This window comes from Xenopus laevis, chromosome 6L (genome assembly GCF_017654675.1).
Source record: "Xenopus laevis strain J_2021 chromosome 6L, Xenopus_laevis_v10.1, whole genome shotgun sequence".
Lineage (NCBI taxonomy): Eukaryota > Metazoa > Chordata > Amphibia > Anura > Pipidae > Xenopus > Xenopus laevis.
Window position 1 is genome coordinate 117102137 of NC_054381.1, and position 18755 is coordinate 117120891.

Below are 18755 nucleotides of genomic sequence, written 5' to 3' on the forward strand. Positions count from 1 at the left end.
TTAAAAAAAGCCAAAGAACTACATCCAAACTATGAAGCATGGGGGTGGCAGCATCATGCTGTGGGAGTGTTTTGATGTAAAAGGGATTGGTGCACTTTAGAAAAGGCATCATGAGAAAGGAGATTATGTAGAAATCTTAAAGTAACACCGCAGGCAGAAACCTAAAACTTGGTCGCAACTTAACCAAAGTTGAAACAAATGACAATAAAGTACTGGAGTAGCCTGCACAAATCCCAGCCACGAATTCCAGACTAAACTAAATAAACAGGTGAGAATCTTGTGAAAGGCTACCCTAAGAGCTTGATGAATGAAAATGCAATACCACTCGATTTCAAAGCTAAAATTTCCAAAGTTACAACTCCCCTGACCGTAGCTGGAAATGATGGGAGCTACAAAATGGAGCTGGCCACTGCTCCTGTTAAAACTATAGCAAGGAAAGGGACAGTTGTGCTCATCACTAAATTAATTTAAACCATTAAGCTGGGGGGCAATGAGGGTGTGACCACAAAATCCGTACAGCAAGTTGCAGGTAAAACTACTGTAAGTCCTTGTGTAAAATGTATAATGAAGCAGTTGAATGAATTAATGAATCAGATTAAAGTGTAGGACTGGCCAGACCAGAGAGGTCTTTGGCGTAGTTGACCAGCTTAAATATGTTGCAATATATGGATAAACAATCCCTGCCATTTTTGGTAGCTTAATGCATAAATTGCCTTAATGTCCATAGCATGTGCGTGTCGCAGACACATATAACAATATCCAAGATGGGAAACTCATGACAACTTTAAAGGCCTTGTATCATTACAACCATATAGATGCTAAACCTTTAGGTTGATTCAATAAGTTCAGTATTTAAAATACGGCATTTCTAGCAATAATCATTTTTACAGTTTAGTTCTTTAACATAGGTGTTTGTTTAGGACTCAAATCAGTAACAACTGGTGCTTTGTGATATTGTCACATGACTCATTTACAGTACATTGTTTGTAGGAAATAATGTGGCTTAATGAAAAATAATGTACCTTCTATTTAATTATCATAATCATCATTTACTTAAATAGTGCCAACATATTGAGCAGCACATTAGAGACTATACCTCATTCACAACAACCTCTGCCCCAGGGGAGCTTGGAATCTATGGTAACTTAATGTCACAACACATCTGATATACATATATGGAACAATAGTGGGTACTATATATTCTTCTAGACGCCTTTCTTCTAACAGTGGTCTCCTGTCACATGTGCTGTCTGTACCACCATAAGATATATAACAGCAAAGTCCCATGCAGCTCACTCTGCTACTCTTAGGGGGTTATTTATGAAGGTTCAAGTTGTGTTTTTCACAAAATCTCTAGTTGATTTTTTTGGTCAAAACTCACATTTTCAGGTTTAAAAAAAAAAAAAAAAATACGAAAATACGAAAATACACCATTCGAGTTGAGTTGATTTGAGTTCATTCGAGGTATAAAAAATAACCCCCTTAGCATTTCCCTGTGTTTTAGCTGTATTAAGAAGTTTGAAGCCTAGTAAATTGGGCCTATATGGATCACTCTAAAATGTCTAGCCTTCATTGCTGCAAATAATATAGTTATATCACATTTTGTACATCGCTTTCTGAGAAGTACTTGTAACCAGAACAACTGGAATAGTGTGAAATAAATAAATAAATAACCAATGCCCTGAAGGGACTTGCTTTGAATTAAGGGATCAGATATCATTTAAGTTATTCATTTGAGTATTGGAAACCTTGCATATTTTCATATTTCATTGCATAACCTAATACATTTTATATTTATTATAGAAAAATACAACTGAGCTTCACCTACAACATCTTGAAGATACATCCTGAAAAGGTTGGTAATGCAGAGACTTGCCGTCCTGGAGGAGGGGCTCATTATCAATACCTCATGTGGAGTAGGCTTTTCAAACCCGGTGAACAAAAGAGCCTCCTCAGTGTGAAGGCTACAGTTCAATACTCCCCAGTGCTGTGAGTTCAACACTCAAAATTTCCAACAGCTAGTGCTGAAAAGGGAGATTGTGTGTGTATATGCGTCTGTGAGGGGAAGGTGGTACATGTATACAATCTATTCTTAAGCAACCACCAAGTACAACAAGAACTATAATTCTGATATCAAAATGTTCTTGTTTGAAAAAATTAATTGTTCCCCTTATTTTAAAATGTAACCTTCAGATGAAAGCCCCCCCTTCAAGGAGAAGTAAAGCAGTAGGTTAGAAATGTTGTACATTATGTTTTGGGCTTCTGTACCAGCCATTTAGCAGTGAAGATCTGTGTCTCCATAGATGCCCCAGTAGCTCCCCATCTTCTTTTCTGCTGATTCACTGCACATGCTCTGTGATGTTGTCAGTTACTGAGCTTAGGGACCGAGGCACAATATACTGAATATATATATTATATAAATGTCACATTTGAGGCTGATTAGTAAATAACAATTGGTATATGACAGCTCAGAAACCAGAGCAATTAGCATTAGAATTTAATGAGCCCTATAGCATCAGCTTATATGACAGGCGAATCACATTTTCCACTTGATTATTTGTTTTGACCCCCAAGATTAGCTTCTCAACAGCTGCTCAAAGCACAATGAGCAAAATCCAAAATGGGAAACTCCTGTGACAACAACTGAAGGCCTGACTCATTACAACTATAGAGATGCTGAACCTTTAGACTGGATAAGTACGTTCAATATATAAAACATGGCAATTCTAGACATTTATTTTTAGGTGTTAGTTCTTCTTTAAAACAGTTTCAAAGCCAAATAGTAGACTTCAATCTCAGGATCTAATCTTCTTTAACCCAATCTATCACATGAGCTTCTAATACAATATATAAGAGAACACCATCTTGGTCTACCTCCTACTATACTTGCTCATCCGAGACTGTGCGGTGTCCAATCAATTGGTGTTTATGAATACCGTTCTGTAGCTAGAAACTGGTGTGTGTTTCTGTCTACATATATGTATTATATGTATATAGGTAGATATGTACTGTACATGTACACGTGTCTGTCTCTACCACAAATTTCATTAAGCAATAAAAAAAAAATTCCAAACATGCTGATTTTTTTAAAGGATTAATTTACTCTTCCTATTAGCAATAAACTTCACATTAAATATAACTTCTCAGAACACACAGCTTACAGCGAAGTTTTAGATTCTGAATATTTCATGCCAACGTTTGTTTTATGTTAGGGAAAAAAATGAAATCACTCTAGTCTAGGGAGAACTCTGTGTCCTAACTTTAATATCTTAGAGTTAAAACTGAGGATGAATAATTATTCTTGAGAATTATAGCTATCTAAATACATTGCATACTAGCCTTCTTAATAATTAATGCACTGTTCAATGAGAAAGAAAGGGCACAGAAGATACATGGCTTAGACTTGCCACTTCTCACACGAAGGCAGCAGAATGAACTCTATAAAGTTGTAATACAGTTTACAAATACACTGAAAGTCACATACTGACATACAGGGGCATTTGTGTTTACAACCATGGCTGGAAATTTCCAGTGGTTTGCGGCTACTAAAATATAGGAGAAAAAAAAAGTTGTTTTCTTGTACATAAAGGAGGATTTCTTTACTGTTTTTGCAGAGTGCGTTTTCTTACTTATTTCATTATTAATTTTACTTTATTTAATTGTTGAAAACCCCTGCACCACTCCTGGAGAACATACATGCTGACCTAATGTTATTCGAACAGATCAGAATTTGTAACCAATGAGAATTAAAGACTATTTCTTTTTAGCACATTATTTATTAACAGGGAGAAGAAGAAAAAAAAAAAACACTAACACTAACCAGATATATGTATTATAAAATGATATGATTTTTTTTCAACTGTCTTATAATATTTAAACTTTAGGTCTCTACACCTAAAAAACCACAGGGGAAACTGTGGACTTCCACTAAAGGTGGCCATAGATGTTAAGATATTTAAAAGATCTTTTCGTCATCCTAGAACCGAGATTATCCTGACAGTGGCGATCCTGTACTGTATCCTGAAATGATCATTTAAATCTACGATTTGTCCATTAACTAGAACGACTGTTTCAAGCGATAGTCTAGTTGAAGCTATAAAAACTGTGGGTAGCTGCCTGCGTGGCCCTGTAAACAATTGGACAATGGATACATTTCACTGTGACTGATGAAAGTGTTCTAGTCTGACTGATCAATTTTCTGAAAATTTGAAAAATTGGTCGTTAGGGAGAGAAAAATCTTAACGTCTACGGCCACATTATAGGAATTGTTTAGTAAAAAACTGGTTAAATAGATAAGCTGTGCAAAATAAAGCATGTTTTCAGCACAGTTAGTTAAAGGGTAGAGAGAAGTACAGTGACCAAGGAGATCTTCATATTATTTTTTCTCTAACCAGTCATTCTCATGAACCAGGCTTGCAATAATGAGTGGTCAAAAGGGAAAGCAAATCTAAGACCAACTGATGACCCCAGGCTCAGTGGCGTAACTACCAGGGGAGCAGGGGGTGCGATTGGGCCAGGCCCCGCACCCCCCTCAGGGCCCCCTGGCAGCTCGCGTGCCACTGACTCCGCCGGCAGAAAATGGCGTACGGAGGGGGGCAAGGGCCCGGCTGCACATCCCGCGCCATGGCCCGCCCCGGTCTAGTTGCGTTACTGCCCAGGCTGCATATTTTAGTGTATTTGAACGGGAAGGTAAAGGGAGACAGGGTCTGTAATCTTCCATTTCACTAACCATGCATGCATGCATGCAACCAAAATTCTACAATTCTGGACTTGTTGCATACCATTATCCAAAAAGGCTGCAAAAAGTCCAGGACTTGCAACTTTTGAAAGACTAAAGTTACGCCCATAAATCTGAGGAATCCAAGCTATAATCTTCTTTAAAAGAGATATTATTTTGTATAAACTATATTCAAGATTATATTCTAACACAGCAACATTTTGAACTGTAAAGTGTGCAAGTTAGGCTCTCACTTTTTTGTCAAAATGTATTTCCTATTACAGACAAGTGCTGTGGTGATCAATGGTAGACAACTTGTCTTTCATCAATGTATTTAGTATATATTTCCCATGATACATTCAAATATTAAAGGAGAAGGAAAGCTACCGAGGCAGTTTATTGCCAATAGATTAGCAACAATAGTGCAAGCTAGAACGCAATATTTATTTTGTAGCATGCTTTACCATACCTAAGTAAACAGCTCTATAACTCTCTCTGTTTAGGATAGCAGCGGCCATATAAGCTTGGTGTGACATCACTTCCTGCCTGAGTCTATCCTTGCTCACTCATAGCTCTGGGTTCAGATTACAGCAGGGAGGGAAGGAGGGGGAGATGGAGAGAGGAGTAAACTGAGCATGCTCAAGCATGTGCCTTGATCGTTTAAGCTGAAAGAAGGAAGTCTGATACAGAAGTCCATGTATACACAATAGAAGGAAAGAAATGTGGTGTTTCTTTTGATAGAGGACTCAGAGTAGCGTTACTGTGAGGGTTTATTGGTGTATTTATATAGACCTTTCTGATAAAGCTTACTTAATTTTAACCTTTCCTTCTCCTTTTATACAGTTGTACATGCCATCAGCTTCACATTTGCAAACAGTAAATTACAATTTTCAGTGTTTTCCTTATATTCTTTAACATTTTGCAAAAATTTCATATTGAAAACAAATTAGTTTTGTTTCACAATTTAATACATTAGTTACTGTGTTACAAAGCATTTGATTACCGGTAAAACTTTCATTTCATTGACCATGCTCCTGAGGAACAAATGGCAAATGCATTGAATAATGTATCAAATTTTAACAGCGAAGACAGTAGGAAGCCAGTCTTGCTCAGCTGCTACTAGGAAACATTTATGAGAGGTGGGAAATCAACACATTTTCCCACCTGGGACACTTTCCCAGTATAAGGACATATAAATTTTATCTAAGAGATTAGCAGAATGTCGCAGAAATTAAAAATATATAATCTGTTTTATACACAAGTGCATTTGCTACAGCTGCGGTTTACTGCTGGGAACAGTACTGGGCACAAATTGGATCTAACTCCACCCTCTCAGGCAGGTTTTATACAGAGGGGGAAGATGATCACTAATATAGGTGTTTAATGCACAGCAGCAACTCTTTTTCTCTTGGCTACTGATGTAAACAGTGCAGCTGCTAATGCCAGGGCAACATGAATTACAGGTACACGGCGATCATATTCAGCCCTGTAAGACTCCTCCGGTGTGTATTTTATTATGTTTGGTGCTGTAGCAAGACAGCCAATACTATGACTGAAATCCTGCTTTATTCACTCTCTCTTTAACTGGAATATTATTATCTAATTACATCAACCAATAGATCACATTAACAACTTTGTTGGTGTGTGTGCATAAGTTAACAAGAGTGTAGGAGTGCATGTGCTTTAAATATGTAGGATTTAAAGCATGCTGCCCATGTGATTCACTGCAGATCTCTTATTTTTATTCCGGCTTCTATAAACCACTTAATGTGGCACACTTGATGCCTTTGTGACTACTGATCTTGTTTTGCTGCTCGGTTGCACATTTCTTCCCCTACTGCTTTGTTATCATACTCTGTTCTACTGCCTCATACTCCGGTCCCTTGTTGCTTCATTTATCTTCCCCTGCCCTGGTGGGTTTACTTTGTTCTGCTCATATTATTTCCCAGTCCCTGTCCCAAAGCTTGTAATCAGAAGAATGGCATCAAAATACAAGAAACTGGTCTTCCATTTTCTATATCACTTTAATGTGCACTTCCGTAATTCCTTACTTCAACAGCAATTTTTAAATGTATTTACTGGCCCAGTTCTGAATTTAAGTAAGGAACAACTTTAGTAAAATTAATTCCAACATTTGCTTTAAATTAAATATAATTGTTTGTGTTTTAAATATAATTGTTTGTGTTCTAACCTCACAGTTAACAGGTATATATATATATATATATATATATATATATATATATATATATATATATATATTAAAAAATACGAATCCCATAATATTTAGAATCTTAGAATTCTGTGCATAATTTGAATGGTTTTAGAATTCTGCCAAGAACATAGCTTTTCCGCTCCACCAGGAGCATTCAGTCTCATTATAAACATTTAGATGAACAAAAAAATCTGCTATTCCCACTGTCCTCACTTTCTAAACTTTGCTAACCCCATAATTTCCTGTCCCTCATGCTTACTGATCTTACAAAATACAACACTTTTTGTCTCGGTTTGTAAAGCCCCAACCAGCAACACTATTTCAAAATCTAAAAATAAAATATTAATTTTCGTGGAAAGATTTTTTTTATATAATATTTAAATTAAATTGTTTACTGGCAATGAAATACAAATCTCGTTCCACTTTACTCTAATAATCAATATAGACTTTTTAATATGGGATATAAAGTGCTCACTGAAACACTGTGTCACTTTTTCATGCAAATCAGCTTTTAATCTATCTCCCAGTGGTTAGCTGTCTAGTCTGTATAATAAAATTCAACCAGTTAATCCACTTATCTACAAATATAAAACCCTGGTTATGTGCAACCTCTTTCTTTATTGGTTTAAAATGAAATTCTCACCAGTGCGACATTCCATATATGTCGTTTTTGTTTTATCAGTATTCTACAGTATATATGCCTCATAATTTTCTATTAGACAGAGACAGGCAGCATTAGATGTTTCTGAAGGTGATGTTATGGCTCAGATCCAAAAGAGCAGATACAAAGCAGTGAGTATAAAATTTGTGCCATGAGCTGAGGCATTACTTTCTTATGTGACAAATATTCCTACAGTCAGGAATAGATTCTGTTATACCAAAGCTTAAGTGTAGCAGATGGTATTAAATTTAATGATAAGCAATTACGGCAAATTCTTAAATTATGCTTCTGATTACAGATAAACTTGGCACTCTTGTTTACCAATTAATATGGTTTTTCTTCTGTTTTTCTAATAAACATATTTATTTAAAGAAATTGTTGCTGGATATCAAACTTTATAAACAAGCTGTTTATCTAAAAGAGAAATTTGTACAAACTGCAATCTTTTTTTGCATCCTAAGCAGAAGCAAATAAGGAGTCTGCATTTACACAGCACTCTGCGTTGCTTAGACCAGTGTTTCTGAAATGTTTTCACAGAGGGCCCTAAAACACTTGTAGAATTAGTTATGCAAACCAAAATGGATGTATGCGCTGTGTTTTATTTATGATTTTCTGTTACATAGTAACATAGTAGATGAAGTTGAAAAAAGTCCAAGTTCAATTTATTGAAGTGAAACCTGTCTATCATTTGATTCTAAGGCAAAAAAAACCATGCGGCCTTTCCTCAGAAGGAGAAAAATTTGTTTCCCGTCTCCCAACAGGCCAATCGGACCAGTCCCAAGATCAACTTTGTACTAGTGGTAATTTAAGAAACTTGATATTTTCTCACTTTCTAAAAAGGCAAACAAAGCTTTTCTGAAACGTATCTACAATACAACAGCCTTGGAAAGAGAGTTCCGAAATGTAACAGTCCCTGCTGTAAAAAACCCTTTCCTTCTTAAGATGAAGCCGCCTTTCCTCTAATCTGAATGGATGCCCTTGTGTTTGCTGGAAGGATTTATTGGTGAATAAATCATTAAAAAATGTAATGTATGGCCATCTTGTGTATTTATACAAAGTAATGATATTAGGGACGCACCGAATCCAGAATTCGGTTTGGGGTTCGTCCATGGTTCTGCCTTTTTCAGCAGGATTTGGATTCGGCCGAATTCTTGTGCCTAGCCGAACCAGAATCCTAATTTGCATATGCAAATTAGAGGAGGGAAGGGAAATCACGTGATTTTTCTTCACAAAACAAGGAAGTAAAAACTTTTTTCCAGTTTTTCATTTCCCGCACTTCATTTGCATATGCACATTAGGGTTCAAATTCGGTATTCGGCAGAATCTTTCACGAGGGATTCGGGGATTTGGCTGAATCCCAAATAGTGGATTCAGTGCATCCCTAAATCATATCCCCCCCCCCAAGTGCTCGTCTCCAGTGTAAACAACCCTTCATCTTTAAAAGCTATTAAATTGTATGACATGAGTTATCCTTCATAAAGCCATGTCACTTATTAACTATAATTCCATTCTCCAGAACATAATCTTGAATGTAATCCCTTAAAAAAACATTTTAACAGCTTGTCACCAACAGATCTAAGACTTACAAGCTTGTAATTGCCAGACTGAGATTATAGGCACTATATCTGGGGAAAGGGAGTCTGAAAATCATACAAAGTATTATGGCTAAAGGTAAACAAAGTTCTATAAGTATCCTAGGATGTATTTCAGCAGACCCAGGGCCCTTGTCACATTAAACATTTAAGTACCTACTTTAGCCATTGACAACATGTTTGAACTGAGCCCTGAGCACCTTTACAGAGAGTTGATCCTGCAATCCTGACTCCCCTATTGTATACATAGAGGAATATAAATGATTGCACACATATAATGATGCACATCCTTTTGAGGAGTCCCTTGTAACCAAAAAATCTGCACATTTTAATTAAGCCACACCCAGCCCACATCTTTTTACTACTGAAATACTTAAAGCAAGTTTTTGGGATCAGTAGTTGCTTAGATTGCAAATAAATTCTCATTTTCTATTTCTGCCTTCCTGTGCTGCTTTACAATACTTGTAATGTTTATAGGTCCTACAAGAAGAATATTTTACATCTGAATTAAACCACACAGGGTGGTCCTTAACACCCTTCACTGTGAAAGAAATGTAACGGGATGCAGGGAAGTCAAGGTGACTCACCGTAAACAACATGAAGACTAGGTCAATAATCTCTGCCTTAAACTATGTGCTAAATCAGTGTTGTACACTATATGCAAATAGAACCATATGGAAAAACCAACATGATAAGGACAACCTGATTGGGATTCCTAAGATTTTTTTCAGCCAATCAAACTGATGGCATACCAAATGAATAAAAGTCGAAAACCTAATTCTGACCTGCATACTTTCCCATGTTTTGAATACTACCAGCAAATGCTGTAATCAAAAATAAATGGTGTAAATAACAACGGAGTTCTCCGAAAACACACATGTTTATGAAATACACAACTATTTCTTTATACAGAACACATGAATGCTAAAATATAGTTCCCTAAGAATAGGGGTTATTTACCTGTCAGTTGACACTGACTGATTTTGTGCTCGGTGATATCGCTCAGAGATTCAAACACCTGAAGGCAACTGTCACAGCTGTGAACAGCTTCTTCTTCTAGCTCGTCTCCTTCCTCCTGCCTCTTCTTGCAATCTGTCGATTCTCCATCCTCAGATTTATCTTCTAGTTTGCAGTTTGGATCTGAAGATTAAAGAATTCAAGAATGTTAACATGTTGTGTAGCATTAATTATAGAGAGATATATATTATCAAACTTAATTTTGTTAAGCGCGGGGGGGGGGGAGGTGTGTGGAAAGAGTGTATTACATTTAAATACAGAATTAACAAGGTGTGTTTCTTCATTTGTTTATGGTCATAGAAATTCAGTTTCATGTATAGGAAGATGCGTTTTAGGAGCAACGATGTTTTCCTCTGATTTAATATAGCAGTGTATTGTGGTGGTTTGCCCTCAGTAACTAGTATTCTACTAAATCATTTCTTTCAAATTGCCTTTAGAACACCTATTAATGCTTCATTTTACACAAAATATTTTGCTGCTGGAGTATACTGTATTCTCCACAATAGATCACTTTATTTTATTAACACCCTTCAACCAAGTTAGAAAACTTTAGGCCAGTCCTCTAAATGGGCCTGATCAATATCTGCTCCATCTTACTTTCCTCAGAAATATGTCAGAACAGAACAAATTCCTGATGGACTAAGAGCACTCAGTAAAAAACATCAGATGTCCTAGCATTTGGTTGTCCACACAGCTTTGTGCAGCATGAATTTAGCCAGTTAACGTTCACAAGGAAGGTCAACAATTTATCTTACAGTAATGGAACCTGACTTCAGATGCCTCCATGAGCAATATACAAGTTAAAAACACTCCGTGTATTGCATGAGCAAAAGTTCCTTTTAGGATTCCTGTTTTGTAGAAAGTAACATTGTAAGGACTCACAGAGGTTGTTATAGCACAGGGCAAACCCAAAGAGACCACCAAGGGCCATGCAAGGAGGAGGATGCTGAGCAAAACAGAAGCTCTAGTATTGCATTTTCTTACATCTCAGTCCAAGGCAAGTTCAAACTGAGCCAACAACATCTTCATAGAAGAAATACAAAAACAGCAAATGGAATATGATTATATATAATATAAAGATTACAATAACTCTATTCCCATTTAAAGATACATGCTTCATTTTTCAGGGACCACCCAAGTTTATATTAAACACAATAGACCAGGTCGGGCTTACACAAGATATAAAAAATGGAAAAAAGATGGGAAAAAAAGCAGAGCCGATAGCACCAATACCAGGACTTTAAGACTTAAGACGCGTGATGCATTATGTCCATATGGCATTCGAAAACAGAGCAGACCAAAAATGTCCCTGTCGATGGTTCAGATGTTAGGAAATATGAAGCACCCAGTCTAATGCACACAGAAAAGAGACAAGACGACGTTGTGCAAAAACAGAAATACAGCCCAAATTTGCTCTGTCACTGTGCACACCAGATGGATTTTGGCCAGAAAAGTTGTCCATCTTTGCACTATAGTGACAAAAAGATTTTAATTGATATTATTGAGTGCTGACAAGTAAATCTACATTTGTTGTGCTAGTGTTTGTCGATGTGCGCTCATCAGTTTACCTGGGGCAAAGCACCTGGGCCTCCTCGTTTACGCGGTGAGTCTCTTTGGAAATAAATGTTTGTCATGATATTGCTCATCAGTGTCCCCAAAGAAGATTTTAAAGGAGAACTAAATCCTAAAAATGAATATGGCTAAAACTGCCATGTTTTATATACACCAGCCTAAAGTTTCAGCTTGTCAATAGCAGCAATGATCCAGGACTTCAAACTTGTCACAAGGGGTCACCATCTTGGAAAGTGTCTTTGACACTCACATGCTCAGTGGGCTCTGAGCAGCTGGTGAGAAGCTAACCTTAGGGGTCATTGTAAATGATCAAGCAGAAAATGAAGTTGGCCTGTAATATAAACGGATGCTACAAGGCGGATTATTGAATCCTGATGCTTATTGCATTGGTTTATGTGCTGCCATGTAATAATTATCTGTATTAATTACTAATCAGCCTTATACAGTGACATTAATATTGTGTGTACTGTATATTGTGAGTGGGTCCCTAAGCTCAGTAAGTGACAGCAGCACAGAGCATGTGCAGTGAATCAGCAGAAAACAAGATGGGGAGCTACTGGGGCATCTTTACAGATACAGATCTTTACTGCTAAAGGGCTGTGGTTGCCTGGGGATGGTACAGAAGCCCAAAACATAATGTACAACAACCTTTCCTTGTCCTTTAAAAAGCGTATGGCTCTGCAATGTGCAGCATCTGACTGGGGGGGATCTGAGCTCTCCGGAGCTGCACACCCCCTCACAGGTTCCCCCCACAGCCAGGGGGGCATGGTGAGCGGGTCTGGGCTGGGGCTACCGGCTTTTTTTTCCAATGACCTGTCGGCCCAGTCCGACCTTGGCAGTGTGGAAGTTAACCCAATAGACCAATGGCTACCTAGAAAAATACTCCAGTATTTTGATTATTGTAAGGACATAAAATGTCCAGATTTTGGACCTATCTAGGTGCTTCATAAAGCCTTGACTCAGGGCCTCCATCATGGATCAACAGCACAGAGGTTGCAATGTGTAGATCCCTGCTACAGCTGCTGTGGAGATCATAATATGACTCATTGCACAAGCACAATTTGACAAGTGATACTGGGCTGCAAGACTAATGCTGCAGAATGAAGTTTCACAGAGAGCAATAATCAGGCACACAAGTTTAAAGGGACAGTAACACCAAAAATTTAAAGTGTTTTAAAGAAATAAAAATATAATGTAATGCTGACCTGCACAGGTAAAACTGTGCAGGTCTATACTATATAATAATATAGCAATAATACTATAGTTCATATAAATAAGCTTCTGTGTAACAATGACTGAAATTGACAAAAAAGACTGTTTGGCACAGGTTAAATAGTGGATAACAGATAGCAGATAATGCTATCTGCTGTGTAACCTGAGCCTTTTCTGCTTTGAATGGCTGCCCCCATTGCTACACAGCAGCACATTTATATAAACAATAGTAGTGTTTCTGAAGCAAACACAGAAGTTTTTACCAGTGCAGGGCAACACTACATGATATTTTTATTACTTTAAAACACTTATTTTTTGATGTTACTTTTCCTTTAACATAGTTCCGAGCAGACAAAGAGGATAACTTCACTACACTTTGTTTGATCACATGGGGCAGAGTCAATGTATGATTTATGATATAAATAAAGTTATAAATACATACAATTTAAATTTTATTTGCTGAATGAAATAATAACAGGGAGTCCATTATCTCAATACAGTTCTAAAATTGTTACTCTATTTATGACACATTCTCTTTTTTAAATATTTTAAAAAAAAAATACAAATTGTATATATAATTTATATATATTTATAATATATGTATATGTGCGCACGCAAATGATAACTGACAAAAAAAAAATCAACAATCACTATGGGCAAGTCTACAAAGGAACAAAGCCCTTCACAATAGAAAGAAGACAAAAATGCAAGAAATATATGCCTAAAGGCAAAGACACACGATCAGATTTGGGGAGATTAGTCGCCCAGCAACAAATCTCCTCTTCTTTGGGTCGGTTAATCGCCCGAACTGCCTCCCGCCGGCTAGAATGTAAATCGCTGGCGGGATGGCAATCAGTGTGCCTTATTTTCCAAAGTCGCCCGAAGTAGCCTCACGAGGAAACTTCGGGCAACTTCTGAAAATGAAGATTTCTGAGTGCCATCCCGCTGTCGATTTAGATTCTAGCCAGCGAGAGGCAGTTTGGGGAGATTGGTTGCCCTGAAGAAGAGGCCCTTTATCGCTGGGCAACTAAATCTCCCTGAATCTTCATGTGTGCCCTTACCCTTCTGTAGAAGCCCACAAGAATGAACACCTTAAAGAAAAATAAAACTGCAGTTTGAATTAGCCCAGGCATATTCATCCACAGGGCTAGATCACACTACAAAGTATAATGTGAGTGTGATGTGGTATTAGAACTTCCCACTTCAATGGAAGGGGAGGTGATGCTTAGATGTTCTATTACCAATTCAAAGATTCCATTACAGATACAAAATCATACATAATTTATGAATATTTTAACCTTTTCTGTTTATCTAACAGAACTTGACAAGTCCATACAGCAATCTCTATGGCTAGTTATACCTTGGCTATGACAGGAACAATAAAAAATGACTTATAGGGACAGTGTACAGTGTTATTCAACATGAGTGCAATGAATAGTGCTGGTGATAGACATAGATTTTTCATGGTTAAAACATAAGACCAAAAGTATGTTTTTGCTATTTCTTGAGGGCAACAGCGCAAACAGAGAAACTGAGGCAGCTCCATGTTTGGTCCTACCAAGTTAAATACTTGTGCACAGATAATCCCCCACTTAAAGTGGATCTGTCACCCAGACACAAAAAGCTGTATAATAAAAGTCCTTTTCAAATTAAACATGAAATCCAATTTCTATTTTTTATTAAAGCATTCATAGCTGTCGTAAGCTCATTTAAAAATCTCAGCTGTCAATCAAATATTGTCTGCCCCTCCTCTATGCCTTAGGCATAGAGGTGGGACAAGCAATTACTTTCACTTTCCATTCAGCACTTCCTTGCTGTCACTGTTCTCCACACATTCCACAGTTCCCTTCACTGTTTAATTATGTAGCCAGTGCATGGGGATGGCCCCTAGGTCCCCCATTCTGGTGTGCAAACAAGATTTTGAAATGATGCCTTAATAACAGTGTCCAGAAAATGGCTCCTGCCTGCTTGCTATAATTATGAATTCCTGGACTGATGGAACAAGAAGAAGTTAATTTTGCTTGACTAACGTGATAAAATAGGATCTTAAATTTTTTTTGGGGGGGGGGGACGGGCAGGCCCGGATTTGCGGCAAGGCCGCATAGGCCCGGGCCTAGGGCGGCAAAAAAATAGGGGCGGCATGCCGCCCAGCCGCACTATGGGGACGCGTGCGTCCCCATTCAATTACAGCAGCTGCGCCGGCGTTTTCGCCGGCGCGCTGGGAAGGGGAGGTGAGGTGGGCGCTAGGACCGCGCGGCCGCCTGGTCGGACCGCGCAGCAAAGGGGCGCCGCACATTGAAATCCGGCGCTGGGGACGGGTCCCCTTTAGTGGATTCATGCTAATGAAACAGTCACAACAAAGGGGGATATGAGGGGAACTGTATACTGGTAATCTAATTATCTACATCGCAACATTAAGTACCTTCAATTACCCTGTTTAACTAAAAAAAAAATATATAGATTCACTGTACTCATGTTGAACAAGGGAGTATACTGCCCCTTTCATACATGAACTTATGGTGACAGAGAGGTCTCAATTATCTCATTTTAAAACAGAAGTTCAGAAGAATAGAAAAATTGTTTAGCGTATCCATTTTTACAACAAATCTGTACGCTTGTCTTCTTTTATAGCTTTGCTGACTTACTGTAGAAACCAATAAAGAAACCTCATGTAGTGAATATTTCTAATGGTCCCTCTTAAAATTCTTCTTGCTTATATAAACGAATCCAGCTTAAATGCTATACAATTTCTGTTGCCCTTCTTTGTACTGCATCTAGCACCGAGACTAGGCCTAATTAGTAAAATATGCCAGAAATGGCTTTGGTTCCATCTTAGGTTTCCCTTAACACTATGGCCTACATCATTTTTAGTAACCTGGTTTGTGTCTTAATGCATTTTTTTCAATTCTCTAGTACATTAACTGGTAATGTTTTATGTTTTATTATGAACAGCCTCCATTCCACCCAAAGCTCTCTATAACCAAAACAACATTATTAGCAAATATAATTCCAAAAATAGGAGTGAATTCTATTATAACTCTGTCCTTTAACTTTTTTTGCACAAATGACTTTTCACGGTTTATTTTTCTTAAATTACTCAACATAGGGTGTGTGATGCTTTCATAACAGCCTTAAAGAAATAAGGGCAATGACTCATGGAGCATTCACATGGGCAGCAGAATGCCTAAAACTGCCCTTCCAATGCAATGCATTTAAACTGCCACAAGTATGTCGGTAAAAAAGCTTTGGCTGACATACTCACAGAGATTTAAATGCATTGCAATAAAAGGGCATACAGGCATTTTGTTGCCCGCAATGTTATGCTGGTGACAAAGCTCCCTGTGTGTCATTGCCCTAAGGGTACTGGCTCACATCTGTGCTTTGAAGTGATTAATGACTGGCTTTACCACAGCCAAGCAACTGTCACTGATTTTTTTTATTAATCAAAGACTATTTTCCAGTTTTTTTTTTTTTATGGTGACTTACCCTGAGAAAAGATTAAAAAAAAACGTGTGATAAGTCAGTTAATGCTCGCATCTGGGTTCACTGTACTCATTAACAAAGTCTTGAAAAACTGAACTGGGCAATTCAACCTTTTTTTGTAATTTATCAAAAAGACGATCAGAACATTTTTTCATAAAATGATCAAAGTTGATAAATGTGTCAGTTTGTCCAAATGTGTGACTGCTCCAAACAGCCAAACACATTCATCTGTTATAGGGTATGTAGGGGACAAGAGAAATCCTTCCCCTGTTTTTCTGCCTGTGACATCATCCAGCCCAGTTACATGCTGGAGAGCGGTCCGATTGGCTGGGCACCCCAATGCACACTTGGGAGAGAGGGTGTGCCTGACTTTGGAACCAAAGTTAAGGGGTCTCCTGAGAGCTGAAGAGAGCCAGCACAAGTAGCTGTAAGACTGTCAAGTACAGAGAAGCTGTTAAATCTGTAGAATATGTGGAGATAAAGACTTAGCCCAGCCTGTTCCCTGCAAAGCTGCTAGAGACTCAGAAGGAGAAAGGTGCCACTGGTGAGATTTATCCTGCTGCAGAGCTGCCTATAATCTCCAGTGTGATTGCCTCTGAGAGCACCCCGGTAGTGAGCCACCCAAGGGAGGATACAAGCTTGGGGCCCCAAAGTGAAGACAAGTCTTGTGTATTTACCTGCTACGTAGGAGCTGCTGCTAAATTCCAAAGGGAGAGGTACTTTTGGGAAATGGTAGCGCTACCTGGGGAATAAGAGCTCTGGGGAAGGGGAATTTCATTTGAACTGTGTGGTTATTAAACCCTTTCGGAGGATTGGGACTTTGATATTATAAAGGACTGTGTTGGAGCAACAGTTAAGTATCTAATAGTGATTTAGGTAGTGTCCCACATGTCCCCAGTGTAGGAGTGCATGGTGTATTAGTTTGCCCAAGTTTTACTGCAGTTTATAAAAAGTTTATATTTGTTTCATTTGCAAACTGTGTGTGTTTTATTAATCCTAGTGGAATTCCCCTGAGGTGTGTTCCTCAGTGTTCCCTAGGTGGAGGCACTGCGCTGTAATTCCCAGTTCCTGATACTTTTCATACCGTTATCAGGAAACCAGTTATCCAGAAGGCTGCGAATTACGGAGGAATTAAGGCCATCTCTCATAGACTACATTATAATGAAATAATTTAGTTTTTTAAAAATGATTTCCTTTATCTCTGTAATAATAAAACGGCACCTTATACTTGACCCTAAGTAAAGTATAATTAATCCTTATTTGAGGCAAAACAATTGTACTGGGTTTATTTAATGTTTTTAAGCAGACTTAAGGAGATCCAAATTATGAATAGACCCCTGATCACGAAAACCCCAGGTCCTGAGCATTCTGGTAACAGGTCCAATACCTGTATACTTAAAATTAATAATAGTTAATAAAATGGTCCCTCTGCCCCTGTTCTTCATTAAGGCAATTAAAGTATGCCTTAGATTTGTTTCCCCTTCATATCCAAATGTTATTTAGTACACTTTGGGAACCTTCCTCATCAGCCTATGATAAACTCACAAAAGTTAGCAAATTCCACAAGAAGGAAGATGTGATCAACAAACTTTTGCTATGAATTTTCAAAAAAAACAAAAAAAAACTTTATTTTAAATTACATTGTAAACTGAAATTGTACTTTACGGACTTTATTGTAAGCTATTAAAAAAGGTATTATGGTATTATGGTAATTCATAAAACTGCATAAGACGTTTGCAACTGTGCATCATTACATTTTGCTCTGTTATATACTTAACAACCCACATATGAACTTCTAAATTCTAATGCCTTAAAATGGCAGCTATTTGTTTTCCAGGGTTTCTTCATCTTAACCATATAGCTTGGGGGCAAAATTCCAGAATCAGCCTTGTTACAGATGGATCAGTCTAGAGTCGGTAATTTGCCTTATTATATTTTTCTGATGTTGAAAAAATGTTTCATTCTATTAAAAGGTGGGCATGTAGATCTGTCTTAAACAGCATGGGGATCTGTTGATGGCCTGATATGTCAATACAGTATATAGATTGATAGGCAGACAGACATATAGAGGTATGGGACCTGTTATCCAGAATGCTCAGGACCTGGGGTTTTCTGGATAATGGTTCTTTCGTAATTTGGATCTTCATACCTTTAGTCTGCTAGTAAACATTAAATAAACCCAATAGGCTGGTTTTGCTTCCAATAGGGATAAATTATATTGTAGTTTGGATCAAGTACAATGTACTGTTTTAACATGACAGAGAAAAAGTCGCCTATGGAAAACAGCAT

At 37.7% G+C, this 18755-nt stretch overlaps 1 protein-coding gene across 5 annotated transcripts in view; it reads right to left on the bottom strand.

Annotated features, from left to right (window-relative positions):
* znf521.L (zinc finger protein 521 L homeolog) overlaps nt 1-18755 on the bottom strand; it is a 243959-nt gene that overhangs the window by 198965 nt on the left and 26239 nt on the right. For all 5 annotated transcript variants that reach the window (XM_041566403.1, XM_041566402.1, XM_041566406.1 and 2 more), the window contains one exon: nt 10143-10322. In XM_041566403.1, the coding sequence (XP_041422337.1) occupies nt 10143-10322 (180 nt within the window). The remainder of the gene's footprint in view (nt 1-10142; nt 10323-18755) is intronic.